The 19,638-nt window shown below is 38.4% G+C and overlaps 2 protein-coding genes across 20 annotated transcripts; one reads left to right on the forward strand and one right to left on the reverse strand.

Moving 5' to 3' along the window:
* The first annotated feature begins 45 nt into the window (after positions 1–45).
* On the forward strand, positions 46–5,274 carry LOC136256793 (uncharacterized). 19 transcript variants are annotated; one of them, XM_066049833.1, is made up of 9 exons: positions 46–2,843; positions 3,021–3,218; positions 3,271–3,468; positions 3,521–3,718; positions 3,771–3,843; positions 3,896–3,968; positions 4,021–4,140; positions 4,187–4,252; positions 4,304–5,274. In XM_066049833.1, the coding sequence occupies exons 1-6, from the start codon at positions 2,703–2,705 to the stop codon at positions 3,904–3,906; spliced, it is 819 nt and encodes a 272-aa protein (XP_065905905.1). In that variant the 5' UTR covers positions 46–2,702; the 3' UTR covers positions 3,907–3,968; positions 4,021–4,140; positions 4,187–4,252; positions 4,304–5,274. The 19 variants fall into 19 exon arrangements, 17 of the variants coding, with proteins under 17 accessions (XP_065905905.1, XP_065905893.1, XP_065905896.1 ...); XM_066049821.1 differs by having other exon boundaries at positions 46–2,020; positions 2,595–2,843; positions 3,771–3,968; XM_066049824.1 differs by having other exon boundaries at positions 46–2,020; positions 2,595–2,718; positions 3,771–3,968.
* A 2,163-nt stretch (positions 5,275–7,437) lies between these two features.
* LOC136256178 (uncharacterized) lies at positions 7,438–15,429 on the reverse strand. The gene is made up of 6 exons (XM_066049130.1): positions 15,132–15,429; positions 15,029–15,080; positions 14,438–14,488; positions 13,860–13,942; positions 13,323–13,416; positions 7,438–7,704 (listed from the first exon to the last, which is right to left on the reverse strand). The coding sequence occupies exons 1-6, from the start codon at positions 15,393–15,395 to the stop codon at positions 7,634–7,636; spliced, it is 615 nt and encodes a 204-aa protein (XP_065905202.1). The 5' UTR covers positions 15,396–15,429; the 3' UTR covers positions 7,438–7,633.
* Between the last annotated feature and the right edge of the window lie 4,209 nt (positions 15,430–19,638).

A 19,638-nucleotide genomic window follows, 5' to 3' on the forward strand; every position in this document is an offset into this window, starting at 1 on the left:
GGAGTGAAACTACTAGAAATGCATTCTTGAGTGTTAGTCAAATTATCTCAGCATAGCTTTTTTTCTCAATATATATTGCACTTGTAAGTAGTGATGTGCCATATTAGGATTTTGGCTTCAGTCTGATATCAATATGACAATTGGTAAAATAATGAAATTTCGACTTTTTGGTATTTTTTTCTTTTGATTAATTGTGTGGGGCAAATGTTTTTATGCTTTATAGAATTTGTGATGAGCCTTGGAAACTGGTAGATGCTTTTTAAAATGATTAAACTACAGAACTGAGCTTCATTTCTATCATGATCGTACAATCACACACCAAAAGTTGTAAATTACCAAAGTATTAGATATGATATTCACAGTGAAAAATGGTATGTTATCCACTGGTGTATAGCACATGTATAACACTGTTATGCTTATGTTATAAACAGGTGACGCATCCGTTATACAGCCCCTGTAAAACATCTGTATGGATACTATATACACGGGCATGTATAACATGTGTGAAACAGTGTTATACTGGTGTTTATAACGTATGTATTACAAGTGTATAACATGTGTATAGCAGTGTTATCACCACTTCCCTAGTGTATAACAATGTGTATAACATATGTGACCGGATTTGCGAAAAGGTACCTTTTCCACACATTTTACAGGTGAACAAACAAAGCAATGTAACTTTTGACTCCATATACTGATCAACCTGGTCTTAGTTTCAACATGTAGCCAGATACTTTAGTTGCATGCATAGAAAAGGTCAGGCAATTTTATGTAATGACTAAAAAGTTATGAAGCTTCAAAGATCACAAAATATGTCAAAATTAGTGTGTGAAAAAGGTACCTTTTCGCAAACCCGGTAACATATGTATTCTAGTGTTATACATACTCTGTATAGCCATGTGTATAACCACCCCCTACTGTTATTAGTTCTTCCATTTAAAGCACATGTGATTATATTTTTAGATTTTACAAACGGATTGAAAAATTAATGAGTCACAGAGCTGCAGATTCCAGAAGACATGATCCACTGAGACCAACCAGTTCCTGCCATGTAGTCGACGGCTGTATTTTCCTGATTATTACTTCACTTGGCAATATCTGTCAAAATATCTGTCATAAATGCACACAGGATGTCAAGATATACTTACCAGGAGTCTATGAAAAAACTTCATTAAATTTCAATTCAATGGATCTGTCAAAAAGTATTAGTCATAAATGCACACAGGAACATTTACCGGCAGTGTTCATTGATACAACTTATGAAACTGCTGCAGCAATCATCAACTCTACAACCGTCACATACCTGGCAAAACATAAGTCTGAAGTGTACACAGGCTGTACAGATACACTTACCAATAATTCGCAGTACATCTTGAACAAGTTTTACCTTTACTCAGCTACACCTGTGAACAACATTACTCATAAATGCACACAGGCTGTAAATTAAGGCACACTTACATGCTACACTGAGTTTCGGCTTTGGCCACATCACTAACCAATGCCATCCTCCGTTTATGTGTCCCTGTAACTTCAGTAGTAGCTAAGCCGCATAACTGTACTGGGACCATCACGATCACACAGCAGCGATAGTAGCTATACACCTCAATCACGTTAACTGCGTCAGCGGACTTACTGGAGGATCCAGCTTTCCATTCAGATCAGTTTCGTTGTCTTATATTAGCGCGCATTTATGTCACGTTATTCAGGCTAACAAAATATGGTCTTTTTCATAAATACAGAATCTCTAGCTGACAACAATCCGACAAGTTCATCATCCATTTTTTGAGGAATTGCGGTTTACAACTTACAACTGCATATCACGTGCACCAATTTGTGGCACCATTGGCGGTGAAGCTAGTTGGCGGGTGAGGTCTCGAACTTGATGAAGTACTCAAGTCTACTACAGGTGTACAGTATTAGTCTCACGCGTACTACTTGTAAAGAGTCTGATACGCGTGCGAGACTTTCCACGGTACTGAAAGTGACGGCTACGGACAGCTGAGCCGGAAATGACTGCACGGTAAGATTAATGTACATGCACGGTGTTCCCTGTAAAGTGTAACAGTTTATGTTTTCTGTCTGGTGCCAGCACTGAAGCGTTCTATAAGCCGTTTTTCTTGTGCGTGCTATACAGAACCGGTGGAAGGGTCCTTCATAGATAATTATGTTCAAGTAGGACAGCTACCATAGCCAGAGTCTAAAACAACAAGATTTTAAAGTTATAAATTGTCCTTGCTGAAACTGGGCAGAGCAGAAACTCTGCCCGATTTTGTGACAATGCCAGGAATAGTTGCCATATTATTAAATGCAGCATTACCACATTGAATATCAATGAAAACAATAGTACACCCACCAAAGGCTGCTTGTGAAACTGCAAATGCTCCTCTATACTGTCTAATCCCATGACTTATCTCCCTAGTGCCTTCCTCTGTAAGTCTCACAGTGCCATGTTGGTTGGCACCAAGTGTTGAACTTGGCCAGAATCCTGATAGTTGCAGATCTGGGTTTGCTTTTCAAGCTGCAGTATTTATCCCATTGTACTTTAGCATATATCATATTTTGGTGGCTACCTGCAAAGATGTTTCATCTTATAGGAGGGAAATGCACCGTGTTTGTATTGTATTGTACCAGTTGTTGCTGCCCAGATTTGTCGTAAGTTCTTGCTGCCAAGATGTGTCATCTTTCGGTGGCTACCTGCCAAGATGTTTCATCTTATTGGTAGGGGAACGTACTGTGTTTGTATTGTGATGTACCAGTTGTTGCTGCCCAGATGTGTCATCAGTTCTTGCTGCCAAGATGTGTCATCTTTCGGTGGCTACCAGCCAAGATGTTTCATCTTATTGGTAGGAGAATGCACTGTGTTTGTATTGTGATGTACCAGTTGTTGCTGCCCAGATGTGTCGTAAGTTCTTGCTGCTAAGATGTGTCATCTTTCGGTGGCTACCTGCCAAGATGTTTCATCTTATTGGTAGGGGAATGTACTGTGTTTGTATTGTGACGTACCAGTTGTTGCTGCCCAGATGTGTTATAAGTTCTTGCTGCCAAGATGTGTCATCTTTCGGTGGCTACCTGCCAAGATGTTTCATCTTATTGGTAGGGGAACGCACTGTGTTTGTATTGTGATGTACCAGTTGTTGCTGCCCAGATGTGTCATAAGTTCTTGCCGCCAAGATGTGTCATCTTTTGGTGGTTACCTGCCAAGATGTTTCATCTTATTGGTAAGGGAACGCACTGTGTTTGTATTGTGACGTACCAGTTGTTGCTGCCCAGATGTGTTATAAGTTCTTGCTGCCAAGATGTGTCATCTTTCGGTGGCTACCTGCCAAGATGTTTCATTTTATTGGTAGGGGAACGCACTGTGTTTGTATTGTGATGTACCAGTTGTTGCTGCCCAGATGTGTTATAAGTTCTTGCTGCCAAGATGTGTCATCTTTCGGTGGCTACCTGCCAAGATGTTTCATCTTATTGGTAGGGGAACGTACTGTGTTTGTATTGTGACGTACCAGTTGTTGCTGCCCAGATGTGTTATAAGTTCTTGCTGCCAAGATGTGTCATCTTTCGGTGGCTACCTGCCAAGATGTTTCATCTTATTGGTAGGGGAATGCACCGTGTTTGTATTGTGATGTACCAGTTGTTGCTTCCCAGATGTGTCATAAGTTCTTGCTGCCAAGATGTGTCATCTTTCGGTGGCTACCTGCCAAGATGTTTCATCTTATTGGTAGCAGAACGTACTGTGTTTGTATTGTGATGTACCAGTTGTTGCTGCGCAGATGTGTCATCAGTTCTTGCTGCCAAGATGTGTCATCTTTCGGTGGCTACCTGCCAAGATGTTTCATCTTATTGGTAGGGGAATGTACTGTGTTTGTATTGTGACGTACCGGTTGTTGCTGCCCAGATGTGTCATAAGTTCTTGCTGCCAAGATGTGTCATCTTTCGGTGGCTACCTGCCAAGATGTTTCATCTTATTGGTAGGGGAACGTACTGTGTTTGTATTGTGATGTACCAGTTGTTGCTGCCCAGATGTGTCATCTTTTGGTGGCTACCTGCCAAGAGGTTTCATCTTTGGTAGGAGAACACAATGTGTGAATATGCTGACTGTTGCTGCTGGAATGTATCATCTGATTACCTTTTCTTGTTTTGGTAGAGAACTTAACATTGTTGCATATGAAGTGTATCTCTGTTACAGTGAATGGAAGTTGACACATGCTGACAGTGTTCATAGGCAATGAATTTGAGAAAACAATAACAAAAGGTGAGCTTTTATAAGGATATCCAATGAGTCATTAATGCTTCTCTATTATAGTTTGTAATGAGTCAAGTTGATACACTATGACAGTACGAATGGGTAATGTGTCAAGTCATGATATAGCAAATGGTGTCCTTTATATGGAGAATAGAGTAATTGATCAGTGTCACCTAGGTTCCAGATGAAACATGCTGGCAGTGTGAGACCGGCAACAGTATAAAAATGGTTACAAAATACGGATACAATTACTCATCAATGTAGCAGTACTACTACTATTGAAGTCATGTACAGTATTATATATACATGTATAGTGGCTTTTACAAGGCGTAGTACAGTGGGTCATCCAGTTGAAGTGAATTATTAGACAGTGTTATGAAACTCACAGGCTTACACTTAGTGTTCATTCACCTATTGTATGTACTTGCTACTGCAATAAAAAAAAAATTATGGATTAGTTTGTAAAAAAATTAAAGAGTTTATTACTATGGTAACTATCTGTATAATGTTGGGGACAAAGCTTCATTGTAGCAAGAACCTACTCAACTGTGCAGCCAGTATTTCATGTTAAATTTGTACTACAATAATATATGTAAACGGTTGCCGCCATGGCTTAGTTAGAAAGAATTCATGCTGGGTATATATCACCCTAAAAGCAACAATTTATGAATTGAATGTGAGCAAAGTGCTTACTTTTTGAATAAATATATAGTAATATTTAGATAAAATATTCATATGTATCATTTGGTCATTCATAGTTTGTACATGTAACAACCACAATCTCATAACTTTCCTAATATAGAATCCTGGAGGAGGCCAAGGGAATTTTTCTTAAATGTTACATGTGAAGGTTCTTACTCCTTGTATTGATTGGAAGATGCTGCACATGTAGGGATGGTGGAAACAGTTATTTCTTTTTTCCATGGCAATCGCCACCATGCCATCAATATCTTAGTCATACATAGCATAAAATTAATGACAGAATGCTGAGTATTAAAATTTGTGTAATACATACATGCTAGAATTGGTGAGATGTGTGAGTCAATAAGACCTTCAAGGTGATAGTAGTGTACACACAATGTCTGTCACAGTACCATACAGTAGCTCGAGAGACTGCACTCAAAATTTTCTGGTTTCACATCCTAAGTCAGTCTATGAGTATTACTCTGACTGGGCGATGACATTATTATGAAGCTAATGACACTTTAACCATGCAGTTAGTTGGATAATGATCATTTCTTGTCTCAATCAATGCAACCATAGATTATTTAGAAGTGCATGGATATGACTAGAAATTACCTACTTGAGGGTTTCTGTGTATCTCCATGCATGCATTGTGATTTAATACCGAGACTATGCATCAATGTGCTAGTTATAATGGTTAGCACCTTGACAAAAATTACATGGTACAGTAGCTATATATATACTGTACCCTTAGTTATCTGACCCTGTATCCGTACCTTAAAATTGGTAATAACTGTTCTATTGGAGTACTTTGAGTACAAATATATGCTCTATTAGAGTATTCAATTTATATAGCTATTATAAATGTATGGGCTTCAGTTACCTGAACAATTCACTTATCTGAACAGTTTAATAATTTCCTTAGACATGCACATTACGGTTTGGATAACTGAGGGTCCACTGTATACAGCTTAAGCTGGAATGTACTAATGCATTAAAAGCACTGTTATACTATGCTATGTATAACACAGCCTGTGTATAACACTGTTTACTACACTCTGTATAACATGGCCTGTGTATAACAGTGAAATACAGTAATTGTATAACTGTGTTATACAAGGGTGCGTATAACATAAGAATAACTGTAATACACACCCGTGTATACCAGTGTATAACATCAATTTTTCACTGTGATTGGTATTGCAATGTTGATAATTTTTTGGTATATTGCACATCACTACTTGTAAGGTGCAGGGGCAGATTTGAGATTTTATGGGGGGAGGGTGTTAATGGTGTTTCAAAATTCATACTGAGGGGCCAAGAAAAAAAGTAAATAATTCATATAGATGCCTGACAGCACTGCACATGGGTCATTTCAGTCTATTGTAGTGGTAGCTAATACTAGAGCTGTCATACAGGGTTTAGCCTAAATACCCAGGTACTGAAACTATATGGTACTTAGCCAAAAAGAAATTTTTAGGATAGTCAGTGTCTGCAAAATCACTGCAGTTGAGTATTACATGAACAGTATTTTTCAATTTAGAACACTGCATGTAAATATGTTTCATGCCTAATAAATAGCAAGAGTAAATAATAACTTTATTATTTACTCTTGCCAATAGTTTAAAAAGTTCTAAATCACTAAAAATGTAGTTGGTCCTTAAAATAATTAGCTGAGCAACATTATGCAGTAATTTGCAAACCTAATACATGATAATTTCTGAGCCATGTTCTGAGTCAGTTATAAAACCAGGACTATAGTTTTATGTCAAAACCATGAGTACCTTGGGCTGGGCCCCTAACCTAACCTATTCTAATGTTAAGTTTGACACAATGGTACATAGCACACAGTACGCAAAAAAAAATCCAAACATTGATCTTTTCCTTTTTTGGATGTTCTATTAGAATAGTTATTAGATTATTAGTAGCTCTAGCAGCTCCAATCATAAAGTTTGTAGAACTGTTACAATGAGAATATTAACAGAAACCATATTACTGGTCAAGTGATCATAAGACATCAAAATTAAATACAGAACCATGTAGCCTAAATATTTTGAGGGGTAAATTTTTCAAGGTTGAACAATGTTGCTAAAAATAAACTTTTCATGGATTTGCAAACACTCCCAAAATGTATTACAATATAACACTATGGAGGTCTAAATATTTCAAGGATAAATTTTCACTGTTAATGCCCAAAGCCGAGAAAGCAGCAAAAAAAATTCCCCTCAAAATATTTTGGCTAAGCTATATACAGTATTATAGATATGTGCAATAGTCACATGATCCATTGTGTTATATCAACTAAGTAAAACTGGTCACACCAAGCCCATAGTCCCCATGTGTGGGAAATACAAGGTGTAGTATATCTGTAAAAAAACCTGCACATGAAGAATAATGATGATGCTCAACTGTGTACAGAAACTACCCACATCTTAGGCTTTCTCCCTACCTAAAGTATAGTTGTTAATTAATGGCCAGTCTATGGTTACCAAAGACTTCCAACTGCAATATAAGCTGATCAACACAGTGCTAATGAAGAACTATAGGGCTTGAACTTGTACATTTTAGACATTACAAAATTTTTTTACAGTTGATTGGCTGCCGTGTTAATCAGGTACATATACAAGAAGAGAGTTCACATTAAGTGCTGGAGGGTAATCATGTTATCTCTAGTCCATGTACACATGGGATGCATCAGTCTCTGGGTCATCTTCTTGTCCCTCTGCCTCGTCCAAATGATAATGGTTGACCAATTTTTGGTCCCTTCAAGTGTACACCTTTAGGATGGAGATATACAGCAGTAATACTGTGAAACAAGACACTTGTATTTTGGAATAATATCAGGGTGGCACAATATGTAGTCCTAGCAGATCTGGCAGTTGCTCTGCCAAATGAAGATGATGACTAGAGGGCCATAATGTAATTGTAAACCATAACAATAAAGTGAAGTAGCATCTTTACAGTTGTCTTTGAAATATTTACTTCAATCTGAGGTTACCTCTGGCCATGAGGTAGAGATAATCTAATCCAAAACAGCTAAGCTGTAAAAAAGTGTGCGGCCCTCAGAAAGGCTATGGTGAAAAAAGATGTGAAATCCAAGGTGGCGGCCAAGAAATGGCTGTGATGGTAGGTTAATGGTAAAAGTTTTAATAATGACAATTCAGGTAAATTTTGTGAAGTGGCACAAAAATTCACCTGAATTGTCGTTATTAAAATTTTTACCATTAACCTACCATCACAGCCATTTCTTGGCCGCCACCTTGGATTTCACATCTTTTTTCACCATAGCCTTTCTGAGGGCCGCACACTTTTTTACAGCTTAGCTGTTTTGGATTAGATTTCATTTCTTTTTGTATTTGTATACCCCAAAAGCCGGCCTATGGCCAGCTTTGGGACCTTTTAACCTATGTTTTTTTTTTTACTACAGGAAGAAGAAAAGATGAAGTAGATGTACTTTAAATATTTTATCAGTAAATGTACAAATTATATATATAATACATATGTGACCGGATTTGCGAAAGGGGTCTTCCACACACATCCAATTTGCCAACTTTGACAATTGATAACTTCAGATTGGAAAGAGCTATTGCCTTGAAATTTGGGCAGTGGTGAGCACCACTATAGCTGAATACATGGTGAAATTTTCAGGTTAATATGTTACTTGAACACTGAGTTATGGTCTCCAACGTTTACAGAATTGGATGTGTGTGGAAGACCCTTTTTCGCAAATCCGGTCACATATAATGATTACAGAAATCTCCATGGTGGTTTCTTTGTAACTGAACACTCTACAAGGTGACTTCTTCTAATTGCTCTCTCTACAGGGTGAATTGTTTGTAGCTGAACGATCTACAAGGTAACTTCTTCTAGCTGATCTCTCTACAGGGTGATGTGTTTGTAGCTGAATTCTGTACAGGTGATTTGTTTGCAGCTGAGATCTTTACAGAATGGTTTATTTGTAGCTGAACTCTCTAAAAGGTAACTTTTTCTAACTGATCTTTCTACAGGGCAATTTGTTTCTGGCAGAATTTTCTACAGGGTGATTTCTTTGCAGCTGAACTCTCTACATGGTGGTTTCTTTGTAGCTGAACTCTCTACAAGGTAATTTCTTCTAGCTTATCTCTCTACAGGGTGATTTGTTTGTAGCTGAATTCTGTACAGGTGATTTATTTGCAGCTGAGCTCTTTAAAGAATGGTTTCTTTGTAGCTGAACTCTCTACAGGATGATTTGTTTGTAGCTGAAATCCCTACAAGGTAACTTCTTCTAGCTGATCTTTCTACAGGGCGATTTGTTTGTAGCTGAGTTCTCTACATGGTGGTTTCTTTATAGCTGAACTCTCTACAAGGTGACTTCTTCTAGCTGATCTCTGTACAGGGTGATTTGTTTGTAGCTGAACTCTCTACAGGTGATTTGTTTGTAGCTGAACTCTCTACAAGGTGATACTTCTAGGTGATCTCTCTACAGGATTCCTTGTTTCTAACTGAACTCTCAACAGGGTGATCTGTTCATAGCTGAACTTTCTACTGGGTGATTTGTTTGCAGCTGAACTGTCTAAATGGTGGTTTCTTTGTAGCTGAACTATCTACAAGGTAATTTCTTCTAGCTGATCTCTCTACAGGGTGATTTGTTTGTAGCTGAATTCTGTACAGGTGATTTATTTGCAGCTGAGCTCTTTAAAGAATGGTTTCTTTGTAGCTGAACTCTCTACAGGATGATTTGTTTGTAGCTGAAATCCCTACAAGGTAACTTCTTCTAGCTGATCTTTCTACAGGGCGATTTGTTTGTAGCTGAGTTCTCTACATGGTGGTTTCTTTATAGCTGAACTCTCTACAAGGTGACTTCTTCTAGCTGATCTCTGTACAGGGTGATTTGTTTGTAGCTGAACTCTCTACAGGTGATTTGTTTGTAGCTGAACTCTCTACAAGGTGATACTTCTAGGTGATCTCTCTACAGGATTCCTTGTTTCTAACTGAACTCTCAACAGGGTGATCTGTTCATAGCTGAACTTTCTACTGGGTGATTTGTTTGCAGCTGAACTGTCTAAATGGTGGTTTCTTTGTAGCTGAACTATCTACAAGGTAATTTCTTCTAGCTGATCTCTCTACAGGGTGATTTGTTTGTAGCTGAATTCTGTACAGGTGATTTATTTGCAGCTGAGCTCTTTAAAGAATGGTTTCTTTGTAGCTGAACTCTCTACAGGATGATTTGTTTGTAGCTGAAATCCCTACAAGGTAACTTCTTCTAGCTGATCTTTCTACAGGGCGATTTGTTTGTAGCTGAGTTCTCTACATGGTGGTTTCTTTATAGCTGAACTCTCTACAAGGTGACTTCTTCTAGCTGATCTCTGTACAGGGTGATTTGTTTGTAGCTGAACTCTCTACAGGTGATTTGTTTGTAGCTGAACTCTCTACAAGGTGATACTTCTAGGTGATCTCTCTACAGGATTCCTTGTTTCTAACTGAACTCTCAACAGGGTGATCTGTTCATAGCTGAACTTTCTACTGGGTGATTTGTTTGCAGCTGAACTGTCTAAATGGTGGTTTCTTTGTAGCTGAACTATCTACAAGGTAATTTCTTCTAGCTGATCTCTCTACAGGGTGATTTGTTTGTAGCTGAATTCTGTACAGGTGATTTATTTACAGCTGAGCTCTTTAAAGAATGGTTTCTTTGTAGCTGAACTCTCTACAGGATGATTTGTTTGTAGCTGAAATCCCTACAAGGTAACTTCTTCTAGCTGATCTTTCTACAGGGCGATTTGTTTGTAGCTGAGTTCTCTACATGGTGGTTTCTTTATAGCTGAACTCTCTACAAGGTGACTTCTTCTAGCTGATCTCTGTACAGGGTGATTTGTTTGTAGCTGAACTCTCTACAGGTGATTTGTTTGTAGCTGAACTCTCTACAAGGTGATACTTCTAGGTGATCTCTCTACAGGATTCCTTGTTTCTAACTGAACTCTCAACAGGGTGATCTGTTCATAGCTGAACTTTCTACTGGGTGATTTGTTTGCAGCTGAACTGTCTAAATGGTGGTTTCTTTGTAGCTGAACTCTCTACAAGGTAATTTCTTCTAGCTGAACTCTCTACAGAGTGATTTATTTTTTGCAGCTGAACTCTCTACATGGTGGTTTCTTTGTAACTGAACTCTCTACAGGGTGATTTGTTCGTAGCTGAACTCTCTACAGAGTGATCTGTTCGTAGCTGAACTCCCTATAAGGTAACTTCTTCTAGCTAATCTTTCTACAGGGCGATTTGTTTGTAGTTGAGTTCTCTACAGGGTGATTTGTTTGCAGCTGAACTCTCTACATGGTAGTTTGTTTGTAGCTGAACTCTCTACAATGTGACTTCTTCTAGCTGAACTCTCTACAAGGTGACTTGTTTCTAACTGAACTCTCTACAGATGATTTGTTTGCAGCTGAACTCTCTACATGGTGGTTTCTTTGTAACTGAACTCTCTGCAAGGTGACTTCTTCTAGCTGATCTCTCTACAGGGAGATTTGTTTGTAGCTTAACTCTCTACAGGTGATTTGTTTGCAGCTGAACTCTCTACATGATGGTTTCTTTGTAGCTGAACTCTCTACAAGGTAATTTCTTCTAGCTGATCTCTCTACAGGACGATTTGTTTGTAGCTGAACTCTCTACAAGATGATTTCTTCTATAGCTGATCTTTCTACAGGGTGATTTGTTTGTAGCTGAACTCTCTACATGATGGTTTCTTTGTAGCTGAACTCTCTACAAGGTAACTTCTTCTAGCTGATCTCTTTACAGGACAATTTGTTTGTAGTTGAACTCTCACATGATTGTTTCTTTGAAGCTGAACTCTCTACAAGGTGATTTCTTCTAGCTGATCTTTCTACAGGGTGATTTGTTTGTAGCAGAACTCTCTACAAGGAAACTTCTTCTAGCTGATCTCTCTACAGGGAGATTTGTTTGTAGCTGAACTCTCTACACGATGGTTTCTTTGTAGCTGAACTCTCTACAAGGTAACTTCTTCTAGCTGATCTCTTTACAGGGTGAATTGTTGTAGCTGAACGATCTACAAGGTAACTTCTTCTAACTGATCTCTCTACAGGATGATTTGTTTGTAGCTGAACTATCTACAAGGTAACTTCTTCTAGCTGATCTCTCTACAGGGTGATTTGTTTATACCTGAATTCTGTATAGGTGATTTGTTTGCAGCTGAGCTCTTTACAGAATGGTTTCTTTGTAGCTGAACTCTCTACAAGGTAACTTCTTCTAGCTGATGTATCTACAGGGTCACTAGTTTGTAGCTGAATTCTCTACATGGTGGTTTCATTGTAACAGAACTATCTACAAGGTGACATCTTCTAGCTGATCTTTCAACAGGGTGATTTGTTTGTAACTAAACTCTCTACAAGAAAACTTCTTCTAACTGATGTCTGAACAGGGTGAATTGTTTGTAGCTGAACTCTCTACAGGGTGATTTGTTTGTAGCTGATCTCTATACAGGTTACTTATTTCTAACTGATCTCTTGAATTCTGTTCAGTGTGACTGCTCTATTAGGATGACTGCTCTATTAGAGTATCTCGATCTCGCACTTGCTACACCAAGTTGGATTTCGTGTTATAACTCCGTGGCTTTAAGTCTGATTCTTCTACACCATTGAAGAGCCTTTCTAAGATGATAACTCCATCTGTACAGCGATTTTCAAAGCATTACCCCAAGCGGTTTACCTGGTAGGTGTGGCAAGCACTCGTTTTTTATTAGCTAATCTCGATTGTGTAATTGTTACACACTGTTGGTTTTTTCGTTGTATTGTCCTGGTTTTTAGCTCGATTTCTTTCAAACCACAAAAGGTTTGAGGTTCAATAGTTAACCTATTCACCCACCGATTTTCAGCTTCTTCCCATACGCGGTTTACCCTGTAGGCGAGACAACATATTGGTGTTATTTTTCGTGAATAATCACTCATAACTCTTTGCCTGTTTATCGTATTCCAGCCAAAGTTGGTACAGAGATGCGCCTTTATACCCCCCTTCTGTGTGCCAAATTTCAAGGCGATCGGATAAGGCGTTCGCGTTTTATAGCAGTTTTGTAAGTGTGCGAAAAGAGGAAGAAAAATAAGAAGAAAAAAAAAACGAAGAAACTAAGCCAATTTTTGAAGTCGCATATCTCGGGAACGCTTGAAGCGATTTCGCTCAAATTTGGAATGTGGAGTGCTGAAGGTGGAGGGAGTGTCCACAGCAAAATTCGTGTTGTTTCATCAAGGCAGCACAGAGCTACGGAGGTGCGAAAATTGAGTTTTCTTTCTTCCTGTCAATATACTCACGGGGTTGCGCGCCGGCTTCTTGGGCCGCACGACACACTACCATGTGTCTTGATTGGTTTGGACATAACAAAGTGATGTTTGACCACTCATATACTTGTCTACTCTACCTAATGCTCTCTCCATCTTGGTCAGGACGGCATGGTTCACCACTGCCTTACCACTCTCAAACTCAACCACCACCGAAGGCTTCTCATTAATCTTCTGTTGAACAGTAAAACACACCAGTAATGTAGTACATGTTGATACTCATGTTGTCAACTACAAATATTCCAATAGAGCTAGTATCATGTAAGCAAACAATTTGCCTGGTCAGTCTGGAAATGTTTGTGTGATCAAACCTACATGATTGTTTTTGTGGAATAAACCTTTAATGAATGTTTTATAAATTTAGCCAACACCTTCAACAGGACCAAATAGAATACCACAAGTAAAATCACAACTTCGTCTAAAGAAGATAATTTTGCACAAATATTTCCAGATTAACAGCACTTCAACAATTCTTCAATAGAAACAAAACCAACTAACTACAGCCTGTAGCTTGCATGTTTTCATGTATGTATTAATTGTGTAAGGTGTAGTTGTACACGTACTTCACTGTACACACACACACACGCACGCACGTACACACCACTACATGTAAATACCTGTGCCAAGTCACGTTGAGTCCAGCCCTTGTCATTACGAGTCCTCATTATGATAGTGCCATACTCCACACCTACCCTAGTATCTGTAGTAAAATAAAACACTTCAAGCACTTTGCATTACATATAGAGTTATATAGCTTCATTAATATGGTTATCTGTGGGAAATAAGTTCCTCAATCCATGAAGTGCCTAAGCAATGTTTGGGACTCACACTATAATGAGGTGGTCTTATTAAGGAGATCATAAAGTACACCTTAGCAATACTACACAACAAGGTGGTCCTATTAAAAAGTTGACTGCTAATTCTCTACTATACACAGATATCTTAAATAACATACGTGTTCTACTATCTCATACATAAATTATACTAGTAAATGTAAGGCTAGCTAGCTGCACATAGTACAATGCATTGAGAGCTACCACGACTACAGTGTACTGAATCAAAGTACAGTATGTAAGCTACTAATAAGAACAATGAGTGACATCAGATCTATAATGGATACAACCTTTGTTTATATATATAGTCACATCTGGATTACAATTCTAGATCAGCAGTACTGGTAATATACGTAACTTACGATCTAGTTTCTCTGTTTCTTGTGCCAACTTGTCCATCTCTGAAGGTCCAGCTAAAAACAAACAAAATAGGAATCCATTACATACCTCGTGTGCGTACATTGTGTGTGTGCGTGTGTGTAACTTATCTAGTAAACAATGGTGCAATGTTTGAAGACAAGCGCTGCACACATTAGGTAAGCCACTCAGTCAAGTAGTACTGAACTTCACTGAGTTACAATGTAGTAGTGTACAGTCTCATACTTTTATGTTGGCTAAACGTTTGATAGTAGCAGTAGTAGTAGTGGGGCAACATGGGGGAGAAGTGGGTAAAGCCACAATTAGCAATCAACACATTATTGTGATACATACTTGAATAAGTGGTTAGCCAGTGTTGATTAGTGGAAGGGGTAACACCTAAAATAATGGGTAAGGCACTGGCACAACAAACCATTGGACCTTACTTCTTTACTACACACAAAACTTTGAGGCTAGATGTATTTTACCAGGAGCATTGCTAAAGACAGGTGTATTTTGCTATTGTAACACAAAATCAAATGGTACAGTTTACACTTGCATATGCAGCCTGTCTTCCAATAACTCTGTTTGCTCACCTTTCTTGGTTGTTCCTGAACCAAAGGTCGGCATCATTGTTGGATCAAGATCCTATAAAACAGTACGTACTTCTATACATCAACAAATAGGAAAATCACTTACTGGTAAAGGTGGTGGTTGTAGAAGATGCGGCTTAGTTGATTCCACATATTTTATGGCATCTTCGGCTGATACAGTCTTTGCAGTTTTCTTGTTGCGTCCTTTCCCAAAATACGTCTTGGTTTCTCCCTCCAACGTCACTGTGCATTCGCATCCAAACTCCGTCATGGAGGCGGCTACCTCGGTGTACGAAGGCATAGGGAATTTCCACTGCTGGCATATCTCTTGTAACTTCATTATTGGGTTTTTTGGTGGTGCCATTGCCATCTTGCCTGCTCGTTTTAACGAGCGGGTGCTTATATAAGCGCCAACAATTTGTATTAATGCTTTACAGTGACTAGCACTGAAGGTCTGCAGCAACATGTGCTGCAGCCTTAGGATTACCTAACCTAATTTCAAGGACTTAGACTTAGTGACTTATAGCTGAAAAGGTGTAACAGAAAAGGGGCCAAAGTAAGGAAAAAAATCCCTCCAACCCCAGGAATCGAACTGCAGGTCACCCAATGTCTAGTCGGGGCCACACTCAGTCTCCTCCAGGAGGGATGAGTGTGGCCCCGACGTATTTATTTGTATGAGTTTATGAGCCGGGGCTGATCATATAGATATTGTAGCCCAATGTCTAGTAGGGGCCACACTCAGTATGATCAGCCGGGGCTGATCATATAGACATTGTACCCAATGTCTAGTCGGGGCCACACTCTATATGATCAGCCGGGGCTGATCATATAGACATTGTACCCAATGTCTAGTCGGGGCCACACTCAGTCTCCTCCAGGAGGGATGAGTGTGGCCATAGGCGGATCTGAGGGGGGGCCAAGGGGTGCTGTGCCCCCCCTGGCCCTTCTCTGGCCCCCCTTGGACCTACAGTACCATATGTATACCAGAAACTAGAATCATGCATTCACACTGCATTTAGAAGTATAGAAAGCCAATTGGCAAATAGAAGACATCGCTTATAAATGTGCCTAACATTTATAGTTAAACTGTACACTGTAAAGAAAGTGAGGCAAATAAATTTGAATTTTGTGCAAGGATCGAGATACTCTAATAGAGCAGTCACTACTCTAATAGAATAGTCGTAATTCTGATGTCATCAATTTACAAATTTTACAAATCGTAACAATGCTAGCTACTCCTTATTTTGATTTGGTATACACTTTACCATCAAACAGGTTATCTCAGATAGGCTAACCAATCTTTGTACGCATTGCAAATCATACACTTTTAAGCTAGGCATTATCAAAAATGCTCTGAAATTCAAACCTGGGAGGTCTGATTTTTAAAATTTTCTCCAACTACAGTTTACAAACTGTATGTCCATCGTTCATCCAGCTATATGCTGAATAAGGTTATGCAAATGAATATAACTTGTGTTCTAGAATTTCCCCATAGCTCATAGTAGAATAAACACTGTTGTGCACTAAAACTTCTTGCCCCCCCTTGGCCCCCCCTGACAGTGTCTCCTAGATCCGCCTATGAGTGTGGCCAAGACGTATTTATTTGTATGAGTTTATGAGCCGGGGCTGATCATATAGATATTGTAGCTGATGATGCGCTGCTGTCAATGCTGAAATAGATCTGACAAGTGTGTAAGTTTATTTCACGGAGTAACTTAGTCTCGTGATTCTCGTCTCCTAATCCCTTTCTCATGGGCTCTAAATCATGTGAATGATGATGTTATCAAGTTATTATTTATTTATTATTTATTGTTAATCAGCAGTGTTACATATTGCATATTACTTGCAGCTGAACTATTTAGTTACAGTTACATATTACCCATAAAATAAAGTAACTGTAATAATATTACATATTATATTACTTTGTGTCCATAGCCTTAAGCTGTCACGTGTGAAACTACCACGTGGAAGTAGGTCCATCTCGCATCGCTCCTCTGATGCCTGAGATGGGCCGCATTGATGAGCACAGGGACTTTTAAACTTTCAGCAATCTGGTCCTTTTTATTCAGTTGTCCAGCACGTGCTTTCTTTGTGCTGGGGGTGGTAGGCAAGGGCAGTCCATCCAGCCCGGGGAAAAAAAACCTTATCACGTGACACGATTGCGTTGTTGGACAACGTGCAAATCTTGATTATAAGTAAGAAGCTGGTGAATAAGCCTCATTCAGTGGGCTTCATTACTTCGTTGTGGCTAGTGGATTACTAACGAGATTAGTAACTTCGTTACTTGTAGTAATAATATTACGTAATATTAGATTCGTTACAGCAACTATATTACTTAGGTAACGCGTTACATTTGTAAGTAAAGTAACTTGAGTTATATTACCTGTTTTTCTAGCGTATTTCGTTATATTGCTTAGTTACCACAGAAGTAATAATAATTATTACGTAACGCGTTACATATGTAACGCGTTACTCCCACTCCCAACACTGTTAATCAGCAGGACCCTCCCGGGGTATAATGCTGATGTGCAATTACATGTGTACAATTTCAATTAGTTACTTAACTATATAAGTATGTACAATTACGACAAGTTACTTAATTATATACATATGTACAATTACAATAATAAACTATAAAAATATATACAATTACGATAAGTTATTAACTATATACATAGAAGGGACTAATTTTTGCTTAAATTCTTCAACACAGTCAGTCTCAATAATCTCATCATCTAATCTATTCCATTCTGGTACAGTTCTTGGGAGGAAGGAATATTTATATACATCAATTCTTGGTAAGGTACTAGTTTAAAGTTGTGTGAGTGTCGGGTCCGTAATACAGTAGATTTAAATGGGAGGTAACAGTTTGGTATAATTAATAAATCATGTAGTAGTTTATATAGTAAAACTAGTCTAGCTGATTTGCGACATTCTTGTAGTGTAGGCCATTGCAAGTTTTCAAGGATGTTAGTGATGCTGTCTCTATTATTTCGTCTCCATGGTTGACCTGTGACAAAACGAGCAGCTCTATGTTGGACCATCTCTACTTGATTTATGTTGGTTTGGTGGTGTGGATCCCATATTGATGAACAATATTCTAAAATAGGCAAGACAAATTGTTTATATGCTAGCTCACGTAGATGGCTAGGACAATGCTGAAGATTTTGTCACAAAAAACCAACGGCTCTGTTTGCCTTATTGCAGATGTAATCTATATGTGGTTTCCATGACAGTCTGTGATGTAACTTTACTCAAAGATACAAATGTTATTCTGTAACTGCCAGTGAGGTGCCATTCATTATGGAAGGGTTATTGTTGTTGTTATTAGCACTTTACAGCGACCAGCACTGAAGGTCTGGTGGTAAGACCACGTATGCTAAATAATGAACGAGGGCAGTCTTCAAGCTGTCAGTTTTAGTGTAAGGACTTTATTGAGTTATATATGCCAGACATAGCCACTCCAAAAAATATGATTGTCTTGATCACATAATTTTGGTACATGAGTGTTCACACCTCATGAGTATATTGAGCTAACTACGTGAGTTTAATAGCACAGAAATACTTGAGTAGCTACATAACTTCATACTATTTCTAACACTAAAGCTTATGCTATTTCGCTTGTGTATGACATAATTATATATAGCAAGAAAGCTTGTGATTTTAAAAAAAATACTGGAATAATGGAATTTTCAGGCTTGCCAAAAAAGACCATAGACCGAAAGTTGGAGTGTCCTTAACTACAGTAGCTTGAATGTTCTAGTACCATGGTAGCTATGAATGTTGAAGGGCTTGTTCACTTATGGGAAGCATTTCTAGAAAACTATGTCCATTATTACTGACAAAATTAATGCTGTCTGTCATGTCACTGTCATGATGGTTGTGTGTGCTCCAACAGCGGCATGGCCAAAGTCTGCCAGACCTTCAGAGTGAATGGGTCAACATACCTAACCATGCATGCCCTGATAGAATTTAGAAGTAGATACATATATAGTTATTAAGTATGACTTCATTAGAATGGTTGACTGCTCTATTAGAGTATTTCCATCTTTGTTAAAAGTTTTGACCGCTTTTTGCCAACGTTTTGCCATTTGTGGATGCTCAAGTGCTAATGAGTAATAACTAGCTAAGGCTTTAACATCACATGACTATAAGTAATTATCAAGATTTAAAAAAATCAGCTAGTGTTATCCTAGACGGCTGACAGTTACAATTTGTAAAGAGCAATATCTGAAAATTCATCATTGTAGCTAAACAACATTAAGGTTAGAGTGAGTGATTGATTACTTAGAGTGATTGATGTCTGTATGAAATTTTCATGAAGTGCAATTTTGATGCTATGTTGATCAACTTAGTTCTTTCCTTTCATTAGCTTGCATGTTGCTGCACTGAACTCACAAGATTTTACCTTATCACCCCCTGAGTCTTTGTCACATGCAGTACATAGAATAAAAATATAATATAGTTGGTTAGGTAGGTAGGTGTAGGCACCAGTTACAGAGTAAGCATACTACCAGCTGGCTGCTACCATTCAAACTGAAAGACTTTACCAATTTTACAACTCTGAGTTTTTCAATAGCTAGATGCTGATTCTATATTCACATTGATCATGC

This window comes from Dysidea avara, chromosome 5, assembly GCF_963678975.1.
Source record: "Dysidea avara chromosome 5, odDysAvar1.4, whole genome shotgun sequence".
In the NCBI taxonomy this organism is placed as follows: domain Eukaryota; kingdom Metazoa; phylum Porifera; class Demospongiae; order Dictyoceratida; family Dysideidae; genus Dysidea; species Dysidea avara.

Coding starts and splice junctions, on each gene's coding strand:
- LOC136256793 (XM_066049820.1), top strand. CDS start 2,703: ATGTTTCATCTTATTGGTAGGGGAACGTACTGTGTTTGTATTGTGATG. Junction 2,844..2,895: donor CAAGATGTTTCATCTTATTG/GTAGGAGAATGC, acceptor GTTGCTGCCCAG/ATGTGTCGTAAGTTCTTGCT. Junction 3,094..3,270: donor CAAGATGTTTCATCTTATTG/GTAGGGGAACGC, acceptor GTTGCTGCCCAG/ATGTGTTATAAGTTCTTGCT.
- LOC136256178 (XM_066049130.1), bottom strand. CDS start 15,395: ATGGCAATGGCACCACCAAAAAACCCAATAATGAAGTTACAAGAGATA. Junction 13,943..14,437: donor AGAAACAGAGAAACTAGATC/GTAAGTTACGTA, acceptor ATTTTACTACAG/ATACTAGGGTAGGTGTGGAG. Junction 7,705..13,322: donor CAAGATGGAGAGAGCATTAG/GTAGAGTAGACA, acceptor TCCATCCTAAAG/GTGTACACTTGAAGGGACCA.